The sequence below is a fragment of the Diceros bicornis genome, chromosome 12 (assembly GCF_020826845.1).
Source record: "Diceros bicornis minor isolate mBicDic1 chromosome 12, mDicBic1.mat.cur, whole genome shotgun sequence".
Taxonomy (NCBI): domain Eukaryota; kingdom Metazoa; phylum Chordata; class Mammalia; order Perissodactyla; family Rhinocerotidae; genus Diceros; species Diceros bicornis.
In genome coordinates this window covers 18,927,800-18,939,893 of record NC_080751.1, presented here as the reverse complement: position 1 = coordinate 18,939,893, position 12,094 = coordinate 18,927,800, and the positions used below count along the sequence as shown (strand labels likewise).

Below are 12,094 nucleotides of genomic sequence, written 5' to 3'. Positions count from 1 at the left end.
TAGGAATTAAGCCACTTTTCAGATTCCTTCTCTTATACATCTCCTCTCAAGACTTAGTTATTAAAAATATCAACCACAAGGCAAGAAAGTAATAAATCCTTCATATATCAGTCAAAGGTTAGATAATCAAAACCACTTCCTGATGTACTGCAAGTTGTGAGCTTTTTCTCTTTTAAAATATCAAAAGAGAGGAAAGCTATCTATTTATACAAGCTAATAAGACAAAGGGCTTGAACAAGGCCCACTCTGACCCTAAGAATATGAGCATGAGGAGTAGAGCAAGCTGAACTAACAAACACGAGCCCCATCAGAACAGGTGATTTGGCCGCTACAGCTTTGTGGCTTCAGAAATTTAAATCCTGTCTGACTTGGGGTGTAAGCCCTGAAATCTTGTGATGAGACATGCTGTTTTTAAAAGCTGGTCCCTCTAAATAGTTCCTATCACTGAGACACCAGACACTAACTCATCTGTGACATCTGCAAGTTGGAAGCAAAAGTCAACCACTATGCCTCATTCCAAGCTCATTTTAGAGAACTGAATCTGCAGGAAGATCAACTTTCCAGAGTAAAGACATACGATGATCGACCTTGGACTTTTTATTATAAGGCTGGAAGTGAGGAAGATGCTAGGCAAACAGCTTTGAGAGGAATGCCTATCTTGACAACAAACCACTAAGAAAACACAGCTTCTCTTGCCTACTTGTCAAGAGATGATGCAGTGCCATAAACCAAGAAGCACTTTTTAAAGCTATTTAAAAAGGCACATAGTTGTCAGGAGACTAAGATTTCATGATTCTTACCATCAGGAAGGCCGAGTGTGGAAGGTAGCAAGTATGCAAAACCAACCAACCAACCAACAAATCTGACTGGTGCCCATAGTGGGCTGGAGGTAGTGACAAACTGGTTGCTTTGAGGGGGCAAGAGAAGAGTAGACAAATATGCAGTTTGCTAAGGCACTAGAGACCCTTACTCAGGCATTTCAAGATGCTAAGGAAGGATGTAGGGGCCTTGAATAACAAAGCTATATAACTGAGTGGCGCCACAGGCTGAACATTAAAATAAATAAAATAATCAAAGACACAGTGGAAATGCCATACCTAGCCCAAATTCGGGAGGGCACCATGAAAGGCAGGAATTGAAGAATCTGCTGAGCCTAGCTACCATTTTCATCCCAGGGTTTGGCAGCTTCCTGACATTGTGGGCTGTGCCTTCATTTATACACCCTCAAAGAGGGCGTGGAAGGCCTGGCTGGGGGTTGGCAGAAGCACAGATGGAAGGTTATGGAACCAGTAGTCTGGTGTTTGGGAGTTGGGGACAGAAATAGAGAGTAGTGAGGCTGCTGAAAGCCTTTCATCCTCAGGTTTTACTTCATTCACTCATCTAATCTGAAAATATTCATTGAGTGCTGACTCTATCCGGCCATGTGCTCAGCACTGGTGATACAGTGGAGAATAAGACAGCAAGGTCCCTCCCTCAGGACACTGACATTCTGGTGGGGAAAGACAGACATCGAACAAATGAAAACAGACAACGTCATGATAAGTGCTATGAAGAAAAAAGCCAGGGAGTGTGATTGAGAGTGCCTGTGGGACCATGCTGAGCCTCTCTGAGAAAGACAGCACTTAAGCTGAGACCCAAATGTTGAATGACAAGAAGGAACAGAATTGGGGGAAAAGCTTTCCAGGTAGAGTACCATCAAGTGCAAAGGCCCTGAGGTGGAAACAAGCTTAGTCTGTTGGGAAGAATGCTATGAACTCAGGTTAGAGGAGTAGCCAAGGGCCAGATCAGTTAGGGCCTTGTAGGTCATGATAAGGAGTGTGCATTTTATGCTCACTGATACAGGAATTCACTGGCATGCAAAGGATTGATATGTCTGATTTCTGTTTTCAACAGGGGAGTCTGGTCTGACAGATCAGAAAGCAAATAAGACACTCCTGGAATTCTCTATTAGAATGTTCCATTTTAATAGATTTTTCATTAAAATTCAAGAGGTGTCATGGCTTAATTGGTATTAAAGTGTATACCAGTAATATTTTAGCAGGAATCTTCTAGAATGAGAGAAATATAGAGGATCAGAAGACAGGAAAGATGACAATAAGGAAAGCAGGATGGCAGCGAGCTGGCTCTGGTGCCTCCCAGGCCCATCTTCACAACCCTACATAACTCATCTCTACGATCTGGACTTGATATCCTGAGCCGCCTGGTGTGTGTGCCTGGCTCTCCACCCGTGATCCAGAGGGCTCCTGTGACAGCTGCAGAGGACAACTACTTGCCTGTGGGTCCTTATCATCTGGCCTGTGTCAAGAGGCCACCCTTCCAGCTTCCACAGCCCATGGGCTATCTGGGCAAGAGCAAACCAAGAAGCTGAAGGGGTGTCAAAAGAAGAATGCCTCGATAATCCCTTTTTCTTGTCTGATCCTATGACTGCCACAACAGGGAGGAGAAGGAGGCCAGTAGGCCCCGGCTTGAGTTTGCAGCCCATACTTGTCCAGCCTTCTGTTTGAAACCGGCTTGTCTAGGCACCGCCAGGCATACCTGAAGGATGCAACAGAGAAAAGGGCCTCTATTCGATTCTTCTCTTCCCTTTTCTTTAACTATCCTACAAGGAATCATTCCTCAGTGATTTTAGATATTTTTGAACTACATCCAGGTCCAGCAAGCTATAACGTTACACAATACTACCTGATCAAGGCAAGTTTTTGCTTCCTCTTGGAAGGGTCAACAAATTGCCTAAAGAAATAAAAACTGTCTTGGTATCCTAGCTGCAATCTGTCTTAGTAAGTAGAGGGTATGAACATCATAAGCACTTCCAGTCTTGAGGCAATCAATCAAATACCTTTAACATTTTGGGAAAAAAGAAAAACCAAATAGATCCTATCACAGTTTAAGATCAAGAATCGGCAGGACTAAGAATAGGAAAAAAAGAAAAACTATCAGAAGCAAAATGACCACCAGTTGCTTCTAAGGAGTTGGATCTATTTGCTTTTTCAAAGAGACTGATAGAAAAGACAACGGGCAGCTTCTGTTCCTCACATCGTGCTCCCCCTCTCCCCACAAGGATGGGGAGGGGAGCAGGAAGAGAAATCTTTGGCATTCATGAACTCCATATGGAAAGCATCCAATTATTGTTTCAAAAGCTGCTTCAACCAGAACACAGTAACCATTCCTTACTTTTTTAGACTGTTTATTGAAAATCAGGATATGGTAGACCTAAAGGGATGTTTGAACTCATGCAGTTCAATTTACTTCACTGTTAAAGAGTCAAGCCCAGAAAGTTTTCAGGTAGTGGAACAGCCAAGAAGGGAACCTAGGCCTCCCAACTCACATTCTCTATCAACTTTTATTATGTATTTTTATATAATAAAATAAAAGCATATTATAGGAAAATAGGAACTGGACAGGAAGTCAGCCGTAGTCCAATCATCATACTATAACCACCAATAGCATTTTGTTCCTTCTATCACATCTTATACGATTTTCCCCCCACGTTGTCATAATCAATCATATTAGACTAATGTTCTTCCCAACACACAGGACCTTCACATTACCAATAACAGTCAAGGATAAAAAACTGAACACTGATATAAAGTGGAATACAATTCAGTGTAACTTGAACTGATTTTACTATCTTTACTAAGGACTGGCGCCTTCCAAGAGAATTTTGCCCCTCTTACTAGACACAGTAAAAATATACAACAGCACCTATTACCAGGGCTTGGAATCCAGATCCTTTTCATGGAGTGTTTAAAACAACTTTCAAGAGGCCTTGGGACATAAGAATCAAGCTACTTAACATCAGACCAGTTCTATTTACCTACCTGGTGCATCAGGTACTTGAAGAGGAATGAAAGGATCAGATACGCTTAGAAGTGGGAGGCTAGAATCCACAGTCTGCCCACCCTTCCTTTTTTCAGCTGGAGTTGGTTGGAGGGGAAAGGAAGGGTCAAGGAGAGAAAAAGAGAAAAGCAGAAAACAGCAAGTAAATCTAGATGAATTTACCACCTAATAACCCAAAAGCTCAAATTATAGAGTAAGTCTAAACTCCGAGGCAGAATAAAAAGGGATAAGTGGATATAATCCAATGTGATGGCAAAATATCTATGAGATATATAATCTGGTCCTTGCAATGTATTTTAAGATGCAATTAATGATAAAACTAGGATATTCATACATCTGAAATTCCACTTTTTCCTTGTGTGGAAGCCTACAGTGATCTCTTTCAGAATTCCAATAGCAATTACTGTCCATATGACACATTTTGGCATGTAAACAAACATTGTCTATTTTGTAATCTAGCACATGTATATAGGTACCCATTACCCTCCTGAGGTCATTTTATCACCAAATGTCTAATATAGTTCGAGGCAGATAGACAGGAAGAGACAGAAACAGACTTCTTGCCTATTGCAAAGTTCGATAAACTCTAACCTCTGGACTACATCTAACACACTATTGGCATTCCTTCTATATTTGGCAAACTTATACACCCTATGGAATATCAGAGCCTGCAGGGATCATACGATTTTCTAGCACAATTGTTTTATTTTCCAGAAAAGACAATGAAGCCCAGAAGTTAAGAGACTAGCCAGAGGTCCACCAGCAGATCCAGGATCAGAACTCAAGTCTCCTGATTTCTTTATGTTGCATTTTAATATTGTTTATTCATTAATTAAAATTTCATTTTGCCTTCTATAGAGTGGATTTTTAAAAAACTTTTTATTTTAAAAGAATTATAGGGCCGGCTCCGTGGCTTAGCGGTTGGGTGCGCGCGCTCTGATGCTGGCGGCCCCGGTTCGGATCCCGGGCGCGCCCCAGGGCACCACTTCTCCGTCCAACCCGAGGCCGGGTCCCACGTACAGCAACTAGAAGGACGTGAACCTATGACATGCGACTGTCTACTGGGGCTTTGGGGGGAAAAAAATGAATAAATAAAATCTTTAAAAGAATTATAGAATCATAGGAAGCTGGTGTACATAAAGTCGAACGAACCCTTCATCCTGCTTCCCTCCATGGTGAGATCTTCTACAACTGTAGTACCATATCACTGACACTGGTACAGTACTGTTAACTAGATTTTATTCACTTTTCACATGCGCCCATTTGTGTGTGTGTGTGTGTGTGTGTGTATAGTTCGTTGCAATCAGATCCTAAGTATAGACTATAATTCCACCACAACAAGGATACAGAACTGCTTCACCAAACAAAAGAACTCCCTTGTTGTACTCCTTTATCATCACACCCACTCCTTACTCCTGTCCCCATCTCTTGGAATCCACTAATCTGTTCTCAATCTCTATAATTTTGTCATTTCAAGGATGTTATTGAAGTAGGTTTTCAAACTTCTTTCAAGGTAGATGGAGGAAGAGAAGGGTAAAATCGTTGTTCTTAAGTGTCTGAAACATTTTTAAATAAGACAAGATAAATGAAAAAGAACAAATTACAAAACTGAATATATAGTATAATTCATTTTTGAAAAATGTATGCAGAAATGAAATTATGGATATAAATATTGTAGATTGTCAGCAATGCTTTCCTCTTAGAGTGGGGTCATGAATTCTTTTATCTTGCTTCTAGCCATTTTTCCAAAATTTCACAAATGAATATGTATAACTTATCAACAGAAAATTATTTTAAATAAAGTGGCACAATGTCAAATTTTAAACATCTGTCTCCAATATATGGGCACAGTTCATCAACACTTTTGCAGCTTTTAACATAAAAATGTTTAAAATAATCCTTGTGCCATCCTCTCTGATTCATTACCAGATTTCCTGCTTATTTCTTCCCTTGGTTGGTAAAAAGGTTTAAAATCAGTGAGCAGTCTGAGCTTGATTAGAAAACTTGCAGAAAATGAGGACATATTAATTTCTGGGATTTAGATATAATTTTCTTTCATATGGAAAGAATGAAGATGTCACAGAAAAAAAAAATCTTCACATCTCTAACAAGAAAGAAGGCAAAATACCAAGTGCTCATTAAAAAAGGCTGGATAAAATGAAGACATTTTATAATGTTTGTAAAAATTTAATGCCACCGATTTACAAGATACTGGAGATATGGTAACGACTACAGTTTCTGAGCTGGGCTGTCCAGGTACAAATCCCTATTCTGTCATTTTCCAGCTGTGACCTTGGGCAGGTCACTTAACCTCTCATGGGCTATCGTGAGGATCACCTGAGATAACATGCAAAAAAGCACTTACCCAGTGGGCTTAGCCTGTAGTATGTCTTAGTATATGTTCATTGTTATTACTGTCATAACTTTACTCAAATATGTGTCTTTTTACGGCCGGATCTTTAAGTTCCTTAAAAAAAATACTGCCATTTACAGCCTTCAAAGTAAGCATAAAGGGGGAGAATAGGCAAAAACAAAAGAACTCTCTATAAAACAGCTCATACAGACAAACAAACAACAAAACATAAGCATGTGTGATAAGTAAGAATTAGGCATTAAACCTGGGAGTGGACGAAAAATGGTTAGGGACTTCTGTCATCAACATTGGTGAATCCAAGCTCCTATCCTTTGGCAACAAGCGACCCTTTTCGTTCATTTAACAGACGTGTACTGAGCCAAACACTGTACTAAAAGCTGGGATTCAGTAGCAAAGAAGACTCTCCTAAAGCTTATTTCATGAGCCCCCTTCCAAGGAAACTAATTCCTACCCAGCACCATAGTTGGTCATCATTGTTGATGTTCTACCTCAGGGACAATGGTCAATGCTTTACACATCTGGTACATTTAGTCAACTATGTGGCATATCAGACTTTAAGCACTTTAAGCTAGACCAAAATATCAATAAATTTAAATATTATACAGACCAGAAAACAAAGCTAAAAATTCAAAATAACACACCAAAAATGTTTAACTATTTAATATTAAAAAGCATAACTCCCAAATAACTTCAATGCCTACTCCAAAATAATAACAATGAGAACATCATACGCAGACTTATGGGATATGGTTAAAATTTCAGTTTTTTTCTAACGAAGGAAACACACACCTATTAGAAAGCACTCTCAATAAACAGTGTAATCCTCAAAGGCTGGGGTGGGGTGGCAATCGGAGGGAGAAGGAGAAAAGGGAATATTGGAATACCTGTGAAAAAGTCCTCCTGGGGATTATAATTAGCCACATTCCCCACTCTCATGATGATTGAAAATTATTGTTTTACTGGGAGAAACACTGTAAATACTTTTATTTTTTTTTTAAAGAATTTTTAAAAATTTTACTGTGTGTTCCTCTTGATACTGACAAACCAAACCTAAGAAAAACAGAGAACTATAACCAAAAAGATAAAAGCAAAAGTTAAAGAATCAGAAGACAGAAAAACAGGAGATTTTATAAATCTAAGAGTTATCTTTGAAAGGTAATAAACAGCAGATCTCTAGTTAAGAGTTACCGAGAAAAAGAGATACACATACATACAATTAAAATTGATATATACAAAGAAAATACTATAAAAGATTTAAATGCATTGTTCTATTTTATTTTATTTTATTTTTTTGTGAGGAAAATCAGCCCTGAGCTAACATCCATGCCAATCCTCCTCTTTTTGATGAGGAAGATCGGCCCTTAGCTAACATCTATTGCCAATCTTCCTCCTTTTTTCCCCTTTTTCTCCCCAAGGCCCCAGTAGATAGTTGTATGTGATAGTTGCACATCCTTCTAGTTGCTGTATGTGGGACGCTGCCTCAGCATGGCCGGACAAGCAGTGCGTCGGTGCACGCACAGGATCCAAACCCGGGCCGCCAGTAGCAGAGTGTGTGCACTTAACCACTAAGCCACAGGGCCGGCCCCCTATTCTATTTTATTTTTAAAAATTTAAAACTGCAGATGATTTTCTAGGAAAATATAACTAAATTTGCCTCATTATGTGGCAGAAAACATGAGAGAGGAAGTTCTAGAGCCAGAGGGTTGGTGTCCCAGCTCTGCCACTTACTATCTATGTGATCCTGGAGAGTAATCTGGGCTCAGTAACCTCAACTGTAACCGACATGGGGATGGCGCAGCAACCTCAAAGCATTGTTGAGAGGGTCAGATGAGATAATACTCGTGTAGGACAAGTGATAAACTGGGAAAAATGTTTACACTATATGACATAGGAAGAGCTCTTACAAATTAATAAGAACAAATGAACACAGAACATAAAAAAACAAAACAAAACCCAAAACAAAACAAAAAAAGGGCAAAAGACATGAACAATACAAATCCCAAAAGAAATAAAAATGGCCAGTAAAGAATGTCCTATCTATAGCCTCTGAGCTGGGCTGAGTGGGGAAATGAGGGGACAATTATTCTTATTCATGGTTGATGGAAAAAAATTTGTATAGCATTCTTGGAGGGCAATTTGGAAATATGTACCAAAAGCCTTAAAATACACATATCCTTAGATTTAGCAAATAATCTCCTAGAAGTTATCTTAAAGAAACTGTAAAGGATATAAAGAAAAATTTAGTTTCAAGAACGTTTATATGGTGAAAAACTAGTAACGCCTTAAATATTCATCAAAGGGGACATTAAATACAATGCTACTATTCTTCCATTAAAAATCATGTTGTAGATTACTATTTGTTGACATGGAAAACCACTAATTCCCATATAACATTCATAAAATGAATAATAAATTAGGCTACAGAAAGCTCCTCCATAATACCCAAAAGCAAAAACTGCATAGGCCATATTATCACAACACAATGAAAATACATCCTAAGTAACTCTTCGGTAAAGAAAAAATCAAAACTGCAATTTAAAAACATCCAGAAAACAATGAGAATAAGAGAGCATGACATATAAAACATTATGGAGTAACAGCCAAAGTTCTAATTAGAAATAAATTTATGAGGTTAGAAAAACTACTTACACACCTAAAGAAAGCAGAAAGAAAGAACATATAAGGGTAAAAGCAGAAATTAATCAATATAGTTAAAAAGATTAATTTTAGAAGTATATCAAATTCCATATCTTACAAGGAATATATTCAAAACCTCAAATCCATTGCTGAGGAATTTATAATGGTAAAACACTGACATCAAATTAATGTTTAAAAAGAGATACTTGGTTAAATACATTAGGATATATCCATATAAAAGAATTTAATGCAGGTATTTTTAAAGTTATATTTTAGGAGCTTAAATCTTTAATGATGTGGGGGAAACGTGCAAGATTTATCAAGTGAAAAAATTAGATTTTAAAATATGACTATAAAGATGCACATTATAGTCTCAAGCTGAGGCCAAAAAGTGTGTACAAAATTGTGGTCACATGTATTTTTGTGAGGGAGAAGATCTATAACTTTCATTAGATTCGCAAAGATATCTGTAACCCTAGAAAGGTTAAATGCCACTAACAGACATCAAAATGGGCTCCCTGTGCTAATTTCTCAGTGGTGAGATCAAGGAGATTTTAACTTTCTTCTCTATGATTTTCTATAAATTACTAACTTTTATATAATAAACACGTATAATTTTTATTAATAAAATGGAAAATTAGTTTATTATTGCTTCTATAATTTTTATTAAAAAGTCTCATTTAAAAAGATACCTCTCTCTCTCCGTAAGCACACGCACAAAAACACAGCTTAGTAGAGTCTCAGATATAGAACAGAACATCTAATTCTTAGAATTCAAGTCATTCCAAAGAAACTAAGCAATTACAAGAGACTAACAGAGAGATGTTCTTCAAATTTAGAAATATTTGCTCAAAACATGTCCGTGGACTAGAGAGAATAAATCCTGTATATTGCTGCCAGATCATCCTGTCATTTTAATTCAAAGTGATTCTAGATCACTCTTTATCCCTATCTTTTTTATTGGAAATCTTTCGAGGGGAAAATACAAGTTACCAGGATTTGGGGCTCACTGGCATGCTGTCAGGTGGAAAACAGTGTGAAGGTGACAACAATGAGTCTTGTGTTTCAGGTGTTTGCCATACTAACCGATTCCAGCAGGAAATGAGGCAGTGGCAAAAGCATCGCCTTGGGTTGGTTGAAAGCCTGGGATCAAACTCTCAGCTGAGCCTCCAAGCTTCTCAGGATGTTTGCCTGGAGGGACAAAACACCACTCAGTTCATTCCCGCAGAATCCCGTGATGCATCCCAAGGGCACCCTCTGAACTGACTCCTAGACTTGACTGCTTTTATTGCATTATGGCAACACCTCGGCTAGTCAGAGATCTTCATCTAGTCAGTGCAATAACTGAGAGAACAGCCAAGAAAAGGAAGGAAGTCTTAAGAATCAAAAGAGACAGCGTATCAGTTTTGCAAGATGAACAGAGTTCTGGAGATCGGTTGCACAACAGTGTGAATATAATTAACGCTACTGAACGGTACCCTTAAAACTGTTTATGATGGTAATTTTTATGTTATGTATATTTTACCACAATTAAAAATAAATAAAAAACAGTGAAAGAGACAGCTAGAACTAAGCCCTAAAGCTCAAGCACATTACTCAGGGCAGAATGCCCCCAGCCCTCACTCTGAATCCACTTATTTTTATATAATTCTAAGGAATTTGCTGATCTGTTTTCCATGTTGGAAGCAGGTAGGGGAGCAAAGGAGAAGAGAGAGCAGTGGAGATAGCAGTAGTGAGAGGCTCTGAGGGACAGGCACAATGACAGCAGCTTCAAGTGAAAGCTAACAGCTGAACAAGAAGAAGAGAGGTAGGAAGTTATTGAAAACAGACACAAGAATTAAAAACCTTGGGGGGGGTCACTTAATTGAGTGCAAAAATACCACATTTTTCAACAGTCCATGAAGGTATTTCTGTTTATAGTCTAGGACAATAACTGGCACACGTAACAATGAAACAATTTGACAACGAGTCGTCAAAGAAAGTTAAATCCTATGCCCTATCTTCTGTTTAAAAAGGCAAGAAAGTAATAGGGACTTTTAAAAGATATCTGTAAAATAATGGTTAAAGCTAAATGTTTGGTCAAAGTTCATATCATTCACTCAGTTCTAATCATTCCTTTACCGTGTGCGCTTGTCTACACTGAGGTACTCTTTTCAAATTGTATCACCTTGTGGAATTTTCCCAGGGTGTGACCAGTTGTTTTCCTGCGTCTGTGTATCCTGCCTCCCAAATCAGACTGTGGGTTGGAGGGCAGAAATGGCAACTTTTATTTATTTGATCTCCTCTCCATGATCAGTCAACAGTAATATAGCACTCTGATCACAGTCAAAGATTCAGTGAGGGCACACTCTCATGGGTAAGCAGTTACAACTTTCTGGGACAATAAATCCACTTAGGACAAGGGAACCATCACACTCCTCCAGGAAGTGACCATGCTCGACACTACCATTCTGATCTACGCTACCGAATCTTTCCTAAAAGTTTCCCATTCTCCTTGTCACCATCCACAACAGGCCACGATTTCCTGCGGATGAAAAGACTTCAGTGCTCTGGTAAACATACAAAGCAATTTGCACTCATACTTCAAAATCAAGCCTTTGAGGGAAAGAAGACCCATGCCCACTTTTTCACATGCATACTCCTCTAAAGTTAAGGTTCAAGAATCACAAAAAGATGCCAATTACTCACCTTCCCCCAGCTTGGCAAAGTCCTTGTTTAGTAGTTCTTCAGCTGTCAGTTTGGAAAAATTGTCATCATCGAAGGGATTCCATGTAGAACCTTCTGAAGGATTATAAACGTTTTGCTGGGAGGTCCGAGGAGAGCCTGATGGGGTGGTGGTTGCAGACCTAGAAAGGTTCCCACCCCCGAGAAATAAAAAGACATATAAAAGTTGAAAAGAGTCAACCTATTTTCTCCTTGTTTCAAGATCAAATTGTTTCTGAGTCAAACCATTATTTTCCACAATGGTTTTCTAAAAGGGTTTTCCATGGCAAGTGAACAGTTTCCAAAGACATCCTTTACACTGTGTGAAGTAAATGTCTCCCTTTCCTTCCTGATTCACTATCTCCCACTACTTCTTTAATCTCTTGCTTAGATTTTTGGTCTTGTCTGCAAGTCCTTTCAATTCAGGATCCCAAAGCAACCTGTTCTTAGGCTTGTGCATCCTGTAGTGCCCACCGTAACATCCATAATAACTGACCCCAGAGGGGCTGGGACTGATGCCTATTCAGGCTCCCTCCCATCCAT

The 12,094-nt window shown here is 38.8% G+C and overlaps 1 protein-coding gene across 9 annotated transcripts in view; it reads right to left on the bottom strand.

The window, feature by feature from the left end:
* Positions 1-12,094, bottom strand: part of AAK1 (AP2 associated kinase 1) — a 165,705-nt gene that overhangs the window by 27,202 nt on the left and 126,409 nt on the right. For all 9 annotated transcript variants that reach the window (XM_058551033.1, XM_058551035.1, XM_058551037.1 and 6 more), the window contains 2 exons: positions 11,537-11,694; positions 9,935-10,039 (listed from right to left, as the gene is read on the bottom strand). In XM_058551033.1, coding sequence (XP_058407016.1) covers positions 9,935-10,039; positions 11,537-11,694 — 263 coding nt within the window. The remainder of the gene's footprint in view (positions 1-9,934; positions 10,040-11,536; positions 11,695-12,094) is intronic.